Source organism: Mesoplodon densirostris, chromosome 4 (assembly GCF_025265405.1).
Source record: "Mesoplodon densirostris isolate mMesDen1 chromosome 4, mMesDen1 primary haplotype, whole genome shotgun sequence".
In the NCBI taxonomy this organism is placed as follows: Eukaryota; Metazoa; Chordata; class Mammalia; order Artiodactyla; family Ziphiidae; genus Mesoplodon; species Mesoplodon densirostris.
In genome coordinates this window covers 124339123-124352367 of record NC_082664.1, presented here as the reverse complement: position 1 = coordinate 124352367, position 13245 = coordinate 124339123, and the positions used below count along the sequence as shown (strand labels likewise).

General features: G+C 46.2%; 2 protein-coding genes and 1 long non-coding RNA gene across 3 annotated transcripts in view; 2 read left to right on the top strand and 1 right to left on the bottom strand.

Annotated features, from left to right (window-relative positions):
• The window catches only part of LOC132488657 (uncharacterized), a 30879-nt gene extending 20995 nt beyond the window's left edge, over positions 1-9884 (bottom strand). The window contains exon 1 of the long non-coding RNA XR_009531795.1: positions 9506-9884. This is a non-coding gene — a long non-coding RNA (uncharacterized LOC132488657). The remainder of the gene's footprint in view (positions 1-9505) is intronic.
• On the top strand, positions 3129-3979 carry LOC132487500 (small ribosomal subunit protein eS1-like). The gene has a single exon (XM_060095202.1). It carries the CDS (start codon positions 3129-3131, stop codon positions 3921-3923), a length of 795 nt encoding a protein of 264 aa, XP_059951185.1. The 3' UTR covers positions 3924-3979.
• A 131-nt stretch (positions 9885-10015) lies between the features above and the next one.
• RPLP1 (ribosomal protein lateral stalk subunit P1) lies at positions 10016-12225 on the top strand. Its single transcript, XM_060095200.1, has 4 exons — positions 10016-10210; positions 10904-10978; positions 11722-11839; positions 12100-12225. The coding sequence occupies exons 1-4, from the start codon at positions 10139-10141 to the stop codon at positions 12177-12179; spliced, it is 345 nt and encodes a 114-aa protein (XP_059951183.1). The 5' UTR covers positions 10016-10138; the 3' UTR covers positions 12180-12225.
• Positions 12226-13245: the final 1020 nt, after the last annotated feature.

The window sequence follows — 13245 nt, the reverse complement described above, 5'->3', positions numbered from 1 at the left end:
TATGTTGAACTATCCTGTTTAGTAATGATATACCATATTTTTACATACAGTACAGATTCAGTTCATTAACTGTTTTGGCTTTGTTCCCCCCAGTTTAATTGAGATATAACTGACATTAATATTTTATTTTGGAATGCGTTTACATTCATAACTGAGACGAGCCTATAATTTACCTTTCTCGCACTCTAAGGTTCAGGTTTTGTTACTACGGTTATAAAACAACTTGTGGAACAAAATATTAATTTAATTCAAAAAGTATTTCTTAGGTACTTCCCTGGTGGGGCAGTGGTTAAGAATCCGCCTGCCAATGCAAGGGACACGGGTTTGAGCCCTGGTCTGGGAGGATCCCAACTAAGCCCGTGCACTACAACTACTCAGCCTGCGCTCTAGATCCCGCGAGCCACAACTACTGAGCCGGTGCGCCACAACTACTAAAGCCTGCGTGCCTAGAGCCCGTGCTCCGCAATAAGGGAAGCCACCGCAATGAGAAGCCCATGCAGCGCAACAAAAGAGTAGACCCCGCTTGCCGCAACTAGAGAAAGCCCATGCGCAGCAATGAAGACCCAACGCAGCCAAAAATAATTAAATAAAATAAATCCATATATATATTAAAAAAGTATTTGTTACACAGATGGCCAATAGGCACATGAAAAGAAGTTCAACATTGCTAATTATTACAGAAACGCATATCAAAATTACAATAAGGTACCACATCACATGGTCAGAATGACCATCATTAGAAAGTCTACAAATAACAAATGCTGGATGTGGATGTGGAGCAAAGGTAACCCTCCTACACTGCCTGTGGGAATGTAAGCTGGTGCAGCCACTACAGAAAACAGTATGAAAGTTCCTCAGAAAACTAAAAATAGAATTACCATATGATCCATCAATGCCACTCCTGGGCATATATCCAGACAAAACTGTAATTCAAAAAGATACATGCACCCTGGGACTTCCCCGGTAGTCCAGTGCTTAAGAACCCACCTTCTAATGCAGGGGACATGGGTTCAATCCCTGCTTGGGGAACTAAGAGCCCACACGCCACGGAGCAACTAAGACCATACGCACCGAAACTACTGAGCACAACAAGCCACAACTAGAGAGCCTGCGTGGCGCAACTACAGAGCCCATGTGCTCTGAAGCCTGCACATCACAACTACTGAGCCCACATGCCACAACTAGAGAGAAGCCCGTGTGCTGCAATGAAAGATCCCCCATGCTGCAGTGAAGATCCCATGCAACAAAGATCCGATGCAGCCAAAAATAAATAAATAAATAAGTAAATAAATATTTTTTTGAAAAAGAGAGAATATCAGAAGTCAAAGAAGCTATTAGAGACTATTGGGATATTAGAAGACTCAAGAGACAACTGGAGGGCTTCCCTGGTGGCGCAGTGGTTGAGAGTCCGCCTGCCGATGCAGGGGACACAGGTTCATGCCCTGGTCCGGGAAGATCTCACATGCTGCGGAGCAGCTGGGCCCATGAGCCATGGCCGCTGAGCCTGCGCGTCCGGAGCCTGTGCTCCGCAACGGGAGAGGCCACAACAGTGAGAGGCCCGCATACTGCAAAAAACAAAACAAAACAAAACAAAAAGAGACAACTGGAAATGGTTCCCACCAGTCAGAAACAAGATAATTAGAGCATCAAAAAGAATGGCAACTGTAATGTACTAAAATAAATAAAATATATATTTAAGAAAAAAATAACTTCTCCCTTTGATTAAAAGAAAAAAAAAGATACATGCACCCCTATGTTCATAGCAGCACTATTCACAATAGCCAAGGCATGGAAACAATCTAAATGTCCATCAACAGATGAATGGATAAAGAAGATGTAGTACATATACACAATGGAATATTACTCAGCCATAAAAAAGAAAGAAACAATGCCACTGGTAGCAATATGATGCAACTAGAGATTATCATACTAAGTGAAGTAACTCAGAAAGAGAAAGAGAGGACAGACAGCAGAAGCAAGAAGAACTACAATTCTACAGCCTGTAGAAGGAAAAGCACATTCACAGAAAAACAGACAAAGTGAAAAGGCAGAGGACTTTGTACCAGATGAAGGAACAAGATAAAACCCCAGAAAAACAACTAAATGAAGTGGAGATAGGTAACATTCCAGAAAAAGAATTCAGAATAATGATAGTGAAGATGATCCAGGACCTTGGAAAAAGAATGGAGGCAAAGATCAAGAAGATGCAAGAAATGTTTAACAAAGACCTAGAAGAATTAAAGAACAAACACCCAGAAGAGTTAAAGAACAAACAAACAGAGATGAAAATACAATAACTGAAATGAAAAATACACTAGAAGGAATCAATAGCAGAATAACTGAGGCAGAAGAACGGATAAGTGACCTGGAAGACAGAACGGTGGAATTCGCTGCTGTGGAACAGAATAAAGAAAAAAGAATGAAAAGAAATGAAGACAGCCTAAGAGACCTCTGGGACAACATTAAACGCAACAACATTCGCATTATACGGGTCCCAGAAGGAGAAGAGACAGAAAAAGGACCTGAGAAAATATTTGAAGAGATAATAGTCGAAAACTTCCCTAACATGGGAAAGGAAATAGCCACCCAAGTCCAGGAAGCGCAGAGTTCCAGGCAGGATAAACCCAAGGAGAAACACGCTGAGACACACAGTAATCAAATGGACAAAAATTAAAGACAAAGAAAAATTACTGAAAGCAACAAGGGAAAAACGACAAATAATATACAAGGGAACTCCCATAAGGTTAACAGTTGATTTCTCAGCAGAAACTCTACAAGCCAGAAGGGAGTGGCATGATATATTTAAAGTGAAGAAAGGGAAGAACCTACAACCAAGATTACCCGGCAAGGATCTCATTCACATTCAATGGAGAAATCAAAAGCTTTACAGACAAGCAAAAGCTAAGAGATTTCAGCACCACCAAACCAGCTCTACAACAAATGCTAAAGGAACTTCTCTAAGTGGGAAACACAAGAGAAGAAAAGGACCTACAAAACCAAACCCAAAACAATTAAGAAAATGGTCATAGGAACATACATATCGATAATTACCTTAAATGTGAATGGATTAAATGCTCCAACCAAAAGACACAGGCTTGCTGAATGGATACAAAAACAAGACCCAGACCATGGCGGTCGGAAAGAACAAGCGCCTTACGAAAGGCGGTAAAAAGGGAGCCAAGAAGAAAGTGGTTGACGCATTTTCTAAGAAAGATTGGTATGATGTGAAAGCACCACTTATGTTCAATATAAGAAATATTGGGAAAACACTAGTCACGAGAACTCAAGGAACCAAAATTGCATCTGATGGCCTCAAGGGTCGTGTGTTTGAAGTGAGCCTTGCTGATCTGCAGAATGATGAAGTTGCATTTAGAAAATTCAAGCTTATTACTGAGGACGTTCAGGGCAAAGACTGCCTGACTAATTTCCATGGCATGGATCTTACCTGTGACAAAATGTGCTCCATGGTCAAAAAATGGCAGACCATGATTGAAGCTCACGTTGATGTCAAGACTACCGATGGTTATTTGCTTCGTCTCTTCTGTGTGGGTTTTACTAAAAAACACAACAATCAGATTCGGAAGACCTCTTATGCCCAGCACCAGCAGGTCCGCCAGATCCGTAAGAAGATGATGGAAATCATGACCCGAGAGGTGCAGACAAATGACTTGAAAGAGGTGGTCAATAAATTGATTCCAGACGGCATTGGAAAAGACATAGAAAAGGCCTGCCAGTCTATTTATCCACTCCATGATGTCTTTGTTAGAAAAGTAAAAATGCTGAAGAAGCCCAAGTTTGAATTGGGAAAACTCATGGAGTTACATGGTGAAGGTAGTGGTTCTGGAAAAGCTACTGGGGACGAGACAGGTGCTAAAGTTGAACGAGCTCATGGATATGAGCCACCAGTCCAGGAATCTGTTTAAAAATCAAACTTTTAATGGTGACAAATAAAAGACCTCATTTGTGATACTTAAAAAAAAAAAAAAAAAAACGGCTTCCCTGGTGGCGCAGTGGTTGGGAGTCCGCCTGCCGATGCAGGGGACGCGGGTTCATGCCCCGGTCCGGGAGGATCCCACGTGCCGCGGAGCGGCTGGGCCCGTGAGCCATGGCCGCTGAGCCTGCGCGTCCGGAGCCTGTGCTCCGCAGCGGGAGGGGCCACATCAGTGAGAGGCCCGAGAACTGCAAAAAAAAAAAAAAAAAACAAGACCCATATATATGCTGTCTACAAGAGACCCACTTCAGACCTAGGGACACATACAGACTGAAAGTGAGGGGGTGGAAAAAGATATTCCATGCAAATGGAAATCAAAAGAAAGCTGGAGTAGCAATACTCATATCATATAAAAATAAACTTTAAAATAAAGAATGTTACAAGAGGAGATAGGGGAAGATGGCGGAAGGGTAAAACGCAGAGATCACCTTCCTCCCCACAGATACACCAGAAATACATCTACACGTGGAACAACTCCTAAAGAACACCTACTGAACGCTGGCAGAAGACCTCAGACCTCCCAAAAGGCAAGAAACTCCCCACGTACCTGGGTAGGGCAAAACAAAAAAAAAATAAACACAGACAAAAGAATAGGGACGGGACCTGCACCAGTGGGAGGGAGCCGTGAAGGAGGAAAGGTTTCCACACACTAGGAAGCCCCTTTGCGGGTGGAGACTGCGGGTGGTGGAGGGGGAAACTTTGGAGCCGCGGAGGAGAGCGCAGCAACAGGGGTGCGGAGGGCAAAGTGGAGAGATTCCCACACAGAGGGTCGGTGCCAACCAGCACTCACCAGCCAGAGAGGTTTGTATGCTCAGCCGCCGGGGCGGGCAGGGTCTGGGAGCTGAGGCTCGGGCTTCGGAGGTCTGATGCAGGGAGAGGACTGGGGTTGGCAGCGTGAACACAGCCTGAAGGGGTTAGTGCACCACGGCTAGCTGGGAGGGAGTCCGGGGAAATGTCTGGACCTGCCGAGGAGGCAAGAGACTTTTTCTTCCCTCTTTGTCTCCTGGTGCTCGAGGAGAGGGGATTAAGAGCACTGCTTCAAGGAGCTCCTGAGACGGGCGTGAGCCGCAGCTATCAGCATGGACACCAGAGACGGGCATGGCATGAGACGATAAGGCTGCTGCTGCCGCCACCAAGAAGTCTGTGTGCGAGCACAGGTCACTATCCACACCTCCCTTCCGGGGAGCCTGTGCAGCCACTGCCAGGGTCTCATGATACAGGGACAATGTCCCTGGGAGAACGCACAGCGCGCCTCAGGCTGGTGCAACGCCCTCTACCACCGCAGGCTCGCCCCGCATCCGCACCCCTCCCTCCACCCGGCCTGAGTGAGCAGACGCCCTCTGGCGACCTACACGCAGAGGCGGGGCCAAATCCAAAGCTGAGCCCCGGGAGCTGTGCAAACAAAGAAGAGAAAGGGAAATCTCTCCCAGCAGCCTCAGAAGCAGCGGATTAAAGTTCCACAATCAACTTGATGTACCCTGCATCTGTGGAATACATGAATAGACAACGAATCATCCCAAATTGAGGAGGTGGACTTTGAGAGCAAGATTTATTATTTTTTCCCCCTTTTCCTCTTTTTGTGAGTGTGTATGTGTATGCTTCTGTGTGAGATTTTGTCTGTATAGCTTTGCTTTCACCATTTGTCCTAGGGGTCTATCTGTCCATGTTTTTTTTTCTTTTTAAAAATTTTTTTCTTAATAATTATTTTTTATTTTAATAACTTTATTTTATTTTATCCTCTTTCGCTCTTTCTTTCTTTCCTTTCTCCCTCCCTCCCTCCTTCCTTCCCTCCCTTTCTTTCTTTCTTTCTTTCTTTCTTTCTTTCTTCTTTTTCTCCCTTTTATTCTGAGCCGTGTGGATGAAAGGCTCTTGGTGCTGCAGCCAGGAGTCAGTGCTGTGCCTCTCAGGTGGGAGAGCCAACTTCAGGACACTGGTCCACAGAAGACCTCCCAGTTCCATGTAATATCAAACGGCGAAAATCTCCCAGAGATCTCCATCTCAACACCAACACCCAGCTTCACTCAACGACCAGTAAGCTACAGTGCTGGACACCCTATGCCAAACAACTAGCAAGACAGGAACACAACCCCAACCATTAGCAGAGAGGCTGCCTAAAATCATAAGTCCACAGACACCCCAAAACACACCACCAGACGTGGACCTGCCCACCAGAAAGACAAGATCCAGCCTCATCCACCAGAACACAGGCACTAGTCCCCTCCACCAGGAAGCCTACACAACCCACTGAACCAACTTTAGCCACTGGGGACAGACACCAAAAACAACAGGGATTACGAATCTGCAGCCTGTAAAAAGGAGACCCCAAACACAGTAAGATAAGCAAAATGTGAAGACAGAAAAACACACAGCAGATGAAGGAGCAAGGTAAAAACCCACCAGACCTAACAAATGAAGAGGAAATAGGCAGCCTACCTGAAAAAGAATTCAGAATAATGATAGTAAAGATGATCCAAAATCTTGGAAATAGAATAGAGAAAATGCAAGAAACATTTAACAAGGACCTAGAAGAACTAAAGATGAAACAAGCAACGATAAACAACACAATAAATGAAATTAAAAATACTCTAGGGCTTCCCTGGTGGCGCAGTGGTTGAGAGTCCGCCTGCCAATGCAGGGGACACGGGTTCGTGCCCCGGTCCGGGAAGACCCCACATGCCGTGGAGCGGCTGGGCTGGTGAGCCATGGCCGCTGAGCCTGCGCGTCCGGAGCCTGCGCTCCGCGACGGGAGAGGCCACAACAGTGAGAGGCCCGCGTACCGCAAAACAAACAAACAAACAAACAAACAAAAAACTCATACAACTCAATAACAAAAAAACAAACAATCAAATTAAAAAAACAGGCAGATCTGAATAGATATTTTTTCAAATAAGACATACAGATGGGCAACAGGTACTTGAAAAGGTGCTCAACATCACTAATAATCAGGGAAACACAAACTTAAACCACAATGAGCTATCACCTCCCACCTGTTAAGAATGGCTATCATCAACAAGAGCTAACAAGTGTTGGTGAAGAGGTGGAGAAAGGGAACCCTTACGCACTATTGGTGGGAATGTAAATTGGTGCAGGGGCTACGGAAAACAGTACGGAGGTTCCTTCGAAAATTAAAACTACTATAATCTGTCCCACGCCCCAACCCACAGCGCTGGATTCCGAACACGGCCCGGGCAGGTGTGGCAGTGCCCCCTTGTCATGAAGCGGCCTGCGTGGCCATGGAACCCCATGGCTCCCTGTCAGGACAGTGTGGCATTGCCAGCCAACTCTAGATATAGTGTACCAGGTAGTGCCCCATCCACTTGCCCCACTGCTGGGCAGGAGATGCACTTGTTTGTTGGGGTTTACCGTGTCTGGGCACAAACAGCTCCTCTTAAACCGCCACCCGAGGGCACAGCAGGACAATGGCCTCTGCCCTGTGCCCCTCATTCTCCGACTCCCTCAGTGGCCCAGAGGCTGCCTCCCACTGGGCTCTCTGGCTGCATCTCTACACCTTGTTGGGGAGCGCCTTCTCACTTGGCCTGTTCCCGCTAGTTGCAAAGAGCTGCACAGATCAGTCCCCATCAAGTTTGTACAGTCCATGTAACTCTCCCCCACAAACCCACCCCCTTCGGTGCTGGCTGGGACTGGACTGGGTCCGCCATGCCAGCCCTTTTGGACGTAACTCCTGTAGTGTCTGCTTTGACCCCCGCCCCAGTCTCTGCTCCCTGGGTCCCCTGTCCTCTGGACTGGAAGTTAAGGAAGGCTGCATGGAGGAAGCAGCTGCTCTCACTATTCAGTGTAAGTGGGAGGGTGTCTTGGCAGAGAGGGGTACTTCCCTACGTACGGGCTTACCAGCAGCCCTGGCCCACTGGGACAGCTTCGATGCAGGAGGGTGGGGTGTGGGGCCTCCTCGCCAGTCTGGGCTCCCTTCCAGGCACTTGCCTGCTGCATTAGCAGCTATTGTTTGGGCCCGCGCTGCACTCCCTTCTGCTCTTCAGCAGTCCTGCCTCCATGCCCACTCGTGCACTTGGCTGCTTCAGCACTCACGCCCAGTGCTGTAAGACTTGTGGCTCTGGATGGACTGTGAGCCCCTAGGGCAGGGTTCCATCACTCAACCTTGTGTCCCCGCTACACATCGATGCTATTAAACATGAGCTTGATCCATGGGGGGAAAAAAATCCAGAAATTCTACTTCTGAGTATTTACTAGAAGACAACGAAAAACACTAACTTGAAAAGATACCTGCACTCCCATGTTCACTGCAGCATAATTTACAATCTCCAATGCATGGAAACTACCTAAGCGTCCACCAACGAATGAATGGATAAAGAAAATGAGATGGAATACTACTCAGCAAAAAAAGAATAAACTCTTGCCATTTGAGACAACATAGGTGGAACTTGCGAGTGTTATGCTAAGTGAAATAAGTCAGAGAAAGGCAAATACCGTATGACCTCATTATATGTGGAATCTAAACAAACAGACAAAAAACAAAAAAAAAAACAAAAAGAAGCTCATAGATACAGGAAACAGATTTGTGGATGCCCGAGGTGGGGATGCGGGGCTGAGTGAAACTGGTGAAGGGGGATCAAAGCTACAAATTTCCAGTTATAAAATAAATAAGTCATGGGGATGTAAGGTACAGCATGGTGACTACTGTTAATAATGTACCACACGCTGAAAAGTTGCTTACAGAGTAGACCTCATCACACACAAATAAATTTGTTCTCCATGTATGATTGATGGATGTTAACTAGACTTACTATGATGATCACTTCCCAATATAAACAAATATCGAATATTATGTTGTACACCTGAAACTAATATATCAATTATACCTCAATTAAAAAAAAATTCTAAAGAAAACCTCTCAGCATGAACCCAACACCAGTTTCATTAGCTTCAAAGGACACAAAAAGGCAATACAGGGCTTCCCTGGTGGCGCAGTGGTTGAGAGTCCGCCTGCCGATGCAGGAGACACGGGTTCGTGCCCCGGTCCGGGAAGATCCCACATGCCGCAGAGCGGCTGGGCCCGTGAGCCATGGCCGCTGAGCCTGCGCGTCCGGAGCCTGTGCTCCGCAACGGGAGAGGCCACAACAGTGAGAGGCCCGCGTACCGCAAAAAAAAAAAAAAAAAAAAAAAAAAAAAAAAAAAAGGCAATACAGCACCTAGCCAGACAGCCGTTACATCAAGAGGTCTTTTAACATCACAAGTACAGTTTCAAGGCGTTTACATCCAACCACGGGGTCCCTTATTTAAAAAAAAAAAATGAAGCTGAAGTGTAAAGTTCCCTTATATTCCTAATATATCTTTTATGCTTTGGGGGAAAAAAAAAAGACAAAATTTACTCATAATCCCCAGACCCATCCCTCTCTGCACACACAAGAAGGAAGCACTGAATTTAGGTTCCTAGATTCCAAATCCAGGCTCGGCCTCGTAGTAACTGCGGAATCTTGTGTAGTTACCGGGCCTACACCTTAGTTTCGCTACCCACAAAATGGAGATAATAGTACTTACCTCTTATGCTGGGTGAGGATTAAGTGAATCCTTGCAGAGTGTGGCTCAGTGCCTGGGTCACAGTAGGCGCTCAAGTGCCTCTGCTACAGTAACGTTGCATGTTTCTCATTTTCTCCTATATTCACTTAGTATTTTATCCGAGAAGCTGCGCTAAGCACAGGGACCTCCAGGTTAAAACCTATTTCCTGCTCTTCAGCAGGTCACTGCCTGCTTAAACACTCTCACAGGGCTACAGCAGGTGGGAGTGATACCTATTTATCTAGGTAACTTTTTGCTAAAAATATTTTTACTGTTCACAAGCTCTGAGTTTCTACCCAAGCCACGGGAATTGGCGTCTGCAAACACCTAGCAACTTTCTGAACCCGCAAACGCGCGAGATACGTGTTTGCGCAGGCGTCTTTGGTGTGTTGTCGCGATAGGCTCTAGTCCCGCCTCTTCCGGCAGGCTCGGGCGCCGATTGGTCCGCGTGGCAGGTATAAGGGGCTGCGCGAAGGCGGGCACTTCCTTTTCCTCAGCTTCCGCTAAGGTGCTTGGTCCTTCCGAGGAAGCTAAGGCCGCGTTGGGGTGAGGCCCTCACTTCATCCGGCGACTAGCACCGCGCCCGGCAGACCCTGCCTAGCCTTCTCCCGCACCATGGCCTCCGTCTCGGAGCTCGCCTGCATCTACTCGGCCCTCATCCTGCACGACGATGAGGTGACGGTCACGGTGAGTGCGAGCCTGGGCCGGTGGCGGGGCGCAGGTTACCCGCCCTCACAGGCGTCCGGGGCGGACTCTTCTGGCCGGAGCCGCGGCCATCGACACCCCGACGGAGGGGAACGGGCGCCCATCGGGTGGTCCCCTGTGAGGGCGGCCTGGGCCCTCGGCCACGTGCCCGCCCCGGGGGGAGTGGCTTTCACTTGGCGGCGGCGCGCTCGGGCTTTGACAACCTGTATTTAGAGTAATTTGTGCAACACGTGGGCAGCCTCATCCGCAGCTAGAAAATGCCCCAGGACGCTTTATACCTCCATTCGGTGTGATTTCCTTCCTTGCTCTTGAGAAGACCCTCTGGGGCCTGGCTGCGTGGTGTGGAGGCTCTGCTGCACCTCTGGCCTTGCCTCACAACTTAAAATAGCTGCTTGACTTGGGCAAGTCCCAGCCTGTGAAGTGGCAGCGATGAACTCGAGGCCGTGCAAAGTACCTGGCACACAAGAGCAGAGGCTTTTTAAATTTTTTTTGTCTTTAGAGTGGAAGAGTCGTCTTAAATTAGCATACATGCGATGCCGATAGAATATTTGAACTGGGTAAACGTAGTTTTGTACCCACGTTAAGAGTGATTTGCTTTCAATTTACAGTATTTCGGAGACATTTACGAAAGCTAAACTTTGCTGTCTGATGGATTGCCGTTTTTATTTGTTTTAGGAGGATAAGATCAATGCCCTCATTAAAGCAGCCGGTGTAAATGTTGAACCTTTCTGGCCAGGCTTGTTTGCAAAGGTAAGGTGATGGTGGCAATAATTTGGAGAAGCAAATTTTGGAAGAGCAGTAAATCAGGTGCTCATGCTAAACTCCAGAAGTGCCAGAATTCCACGGGACTTGTCCAAGTATGAGCAATAATTTCCTCACATTTCTGTCTCTGGGAGCGAATTAAAGTTTTGCTTTGTCGTGTCTTTGTCTCTTTCTCTTGGTCTCAGACTCTGCTTTCTCTTCCCTTCTGTTCTAAAATCATGAGGAAAATATATTAACCAGGTCATTCCTTCATAAAAGGGTCACCCAGGAGGTAATACCACCTGTGCTGTTCCAAGTAAATCCTGCCAGCATGGTGATGGCCTTTTATTTACCACTTACTCTGTGTTGGAATATAAAAGACTAATGAAAACCGGGTTCCTACCCAAGGAACTTAGCACTGGCTACCTTCCATTGTGTAGGTAACTTAATCTCTGGCAAGTGAAACTGATAGCCTCTAACTATTCATCTTGTGTCCTTCAACTTTGAGACTTGAAAGATTGGACACATTGTTCGTAAGTCATCTTCAGTGAATTCCCTTGGGAAAAGTCATAGAACTACATAGTATAAAAAAATTGAATTCACTCTAAGGAGGAGACATGAACTGTGGAAAGCATCCTGGTTTGAGTGTTTAAGGAAGCTTGAAATTTCTCCTAGCAAGTTAAGCCAGCATTTTGGTGCTGGAACAAAGGGACAGGACTAAGCATTTACCTATATATGCATATGTATTGCAGGCTTTGGCCAATGTCAACATCGGGAGCCTCATCTGCAATGTGGGGGCAGGTGGACCTGCCCCAGCACCTGGTGCTACACCAGCAGGAGGTCCTGCCCCCTCCACCACTGCTGCCCCAGGTAGGAAACTTGGTATCAGAGTGTGGAGATTAGAAGTATTACAGGCAAAATTGTTCTTCATTTGCTAAGAGTAGATGATGTATAGAAATCTTAAAACCAGAGGCATAGTTTTTTTTTTTTTTTTTTTTAAGGTTTTCAAAATAACCAGAGGCATAGTTTGATGAGGGAAATCTAGGGTATTTTTGACCACAAAAGTTGAAGGGCTTGGAGCTCTTTGGAGTTTTAGAGAGGTAACTGACTATTTTTTGTTTTGTTTTTAGCTGAGGAGAAGAAAGTGGAAGCAAAGAAAGAAGAATCTGAAGAGTCTGATGATGACATGGGCTTTGGTCTTTTTGACTAAACCTCTTTAGTAGCACGTTCAATAAAAAGCTGAGTTCTTTGCTGCTGTTTGTCTTCCTGATAGTTCTGGGGATGTGTTGTGTAAAGATGAACTTTGCTTTCAGTGGTCTCTTCCTGGAAGAAGAAGCTGGGTGCAGCATTGAGAACTGCATGGAGAGGCAGGAGGAGAAAGGTTAGAGCAGACACCTTGTCCAGACTACCCGCATGACTTCATGATTACAGGCTCCGTCCTCTAGACCTGAATAAGAGTCACTGTTGGGGGTGATCCAGGCCTCAGATTTTTGAAAAACTAACAAATGAAGTAGCTTTGCGGGGAGAGGTGATTGAATGGTGATGTGAAGTGGAAATTGGTTTGCTTTTCAAAATGCCAGGGCCACCCTAGAACTTGGATTTATATCAGATGATTCTTGTGTATTCAGAGCATGTTAGGTGCCAGGCACTTGGGACATCTGCAATTAATAGATGGGGACATGGGACTGAGGAGTTGAGCAGGACTTTCTGGCCCCGACTGCCCTCACTCCAGTGTATAGGACCATTTGTACATGTTACTATAGCCATTTGGGCAAGTGGCTGGTGTATCTTGTAAAATTGGACATCCAAGATACATCTCTGGTAATGTTTAAAGCAGTGCTGAAAAATAAAAATCTCAAAGGTCCGTCAAATAAGTGGCCCTCAGTTATCAGTGGTGGAAACTACAGATATGGAGGAATTCTTACAGGGTGAGATTTAAAAGCAAGTCTTAGTAAATAACATATATATAGTTACCCTTTTTGTAAAGCTCACATTTTTAAAGGGATTAAGGCATTCATATCTGATAAAAAAGATAAGGTAGGGTAAATTAGGGCCTGAGGTGGCTGGGGTACAATGAGAACACAATTTAGACATGGAAAAGGGCATTGCGGAGCACTAAAGAATGTGTCATAAAACAAAGGTGATCTACATCCACGTGGTAAGTGCCTACTTTTCCTCACTTTCCTCATCCATAGCTCACCTAAATGAAGGTCACCACTGTGCTAATCTCAGGCGTACAATAATCCCATGCTGGTAAGACCCCATGTCAGGTGGGT

Coding starts and splice junctions, on each gene's coding strand:
- LOC132487500 (XM_060095202.1), top strand. CDS start 3,129: ATGGCGGTCGGAAAGAACAAGCGCCTTACGAAAGGCGGTAAAAAGGGA.
- RPLP1 (XM_060095200.1), top strand. CDS start 10,139: ATGGCCTCCGTCTCGGAGCTCGCCTGCATCTACTCGGCCCTCATCCTG. Junction 10,211..10,903: donor ACGATGAGGTGACGGTCACG/GTGAGTGCGAGC, acceptor TATTTGTTTTAG/GAGGATAAGATCAATGCCCT. Junction 10,979..11,721: donor GGCCAGGCTTGTTTGCAAAG/GTAAGGTGATGG, acceptor TATGTATTGCAG/GCTTTGGCCAATGTCAACAT.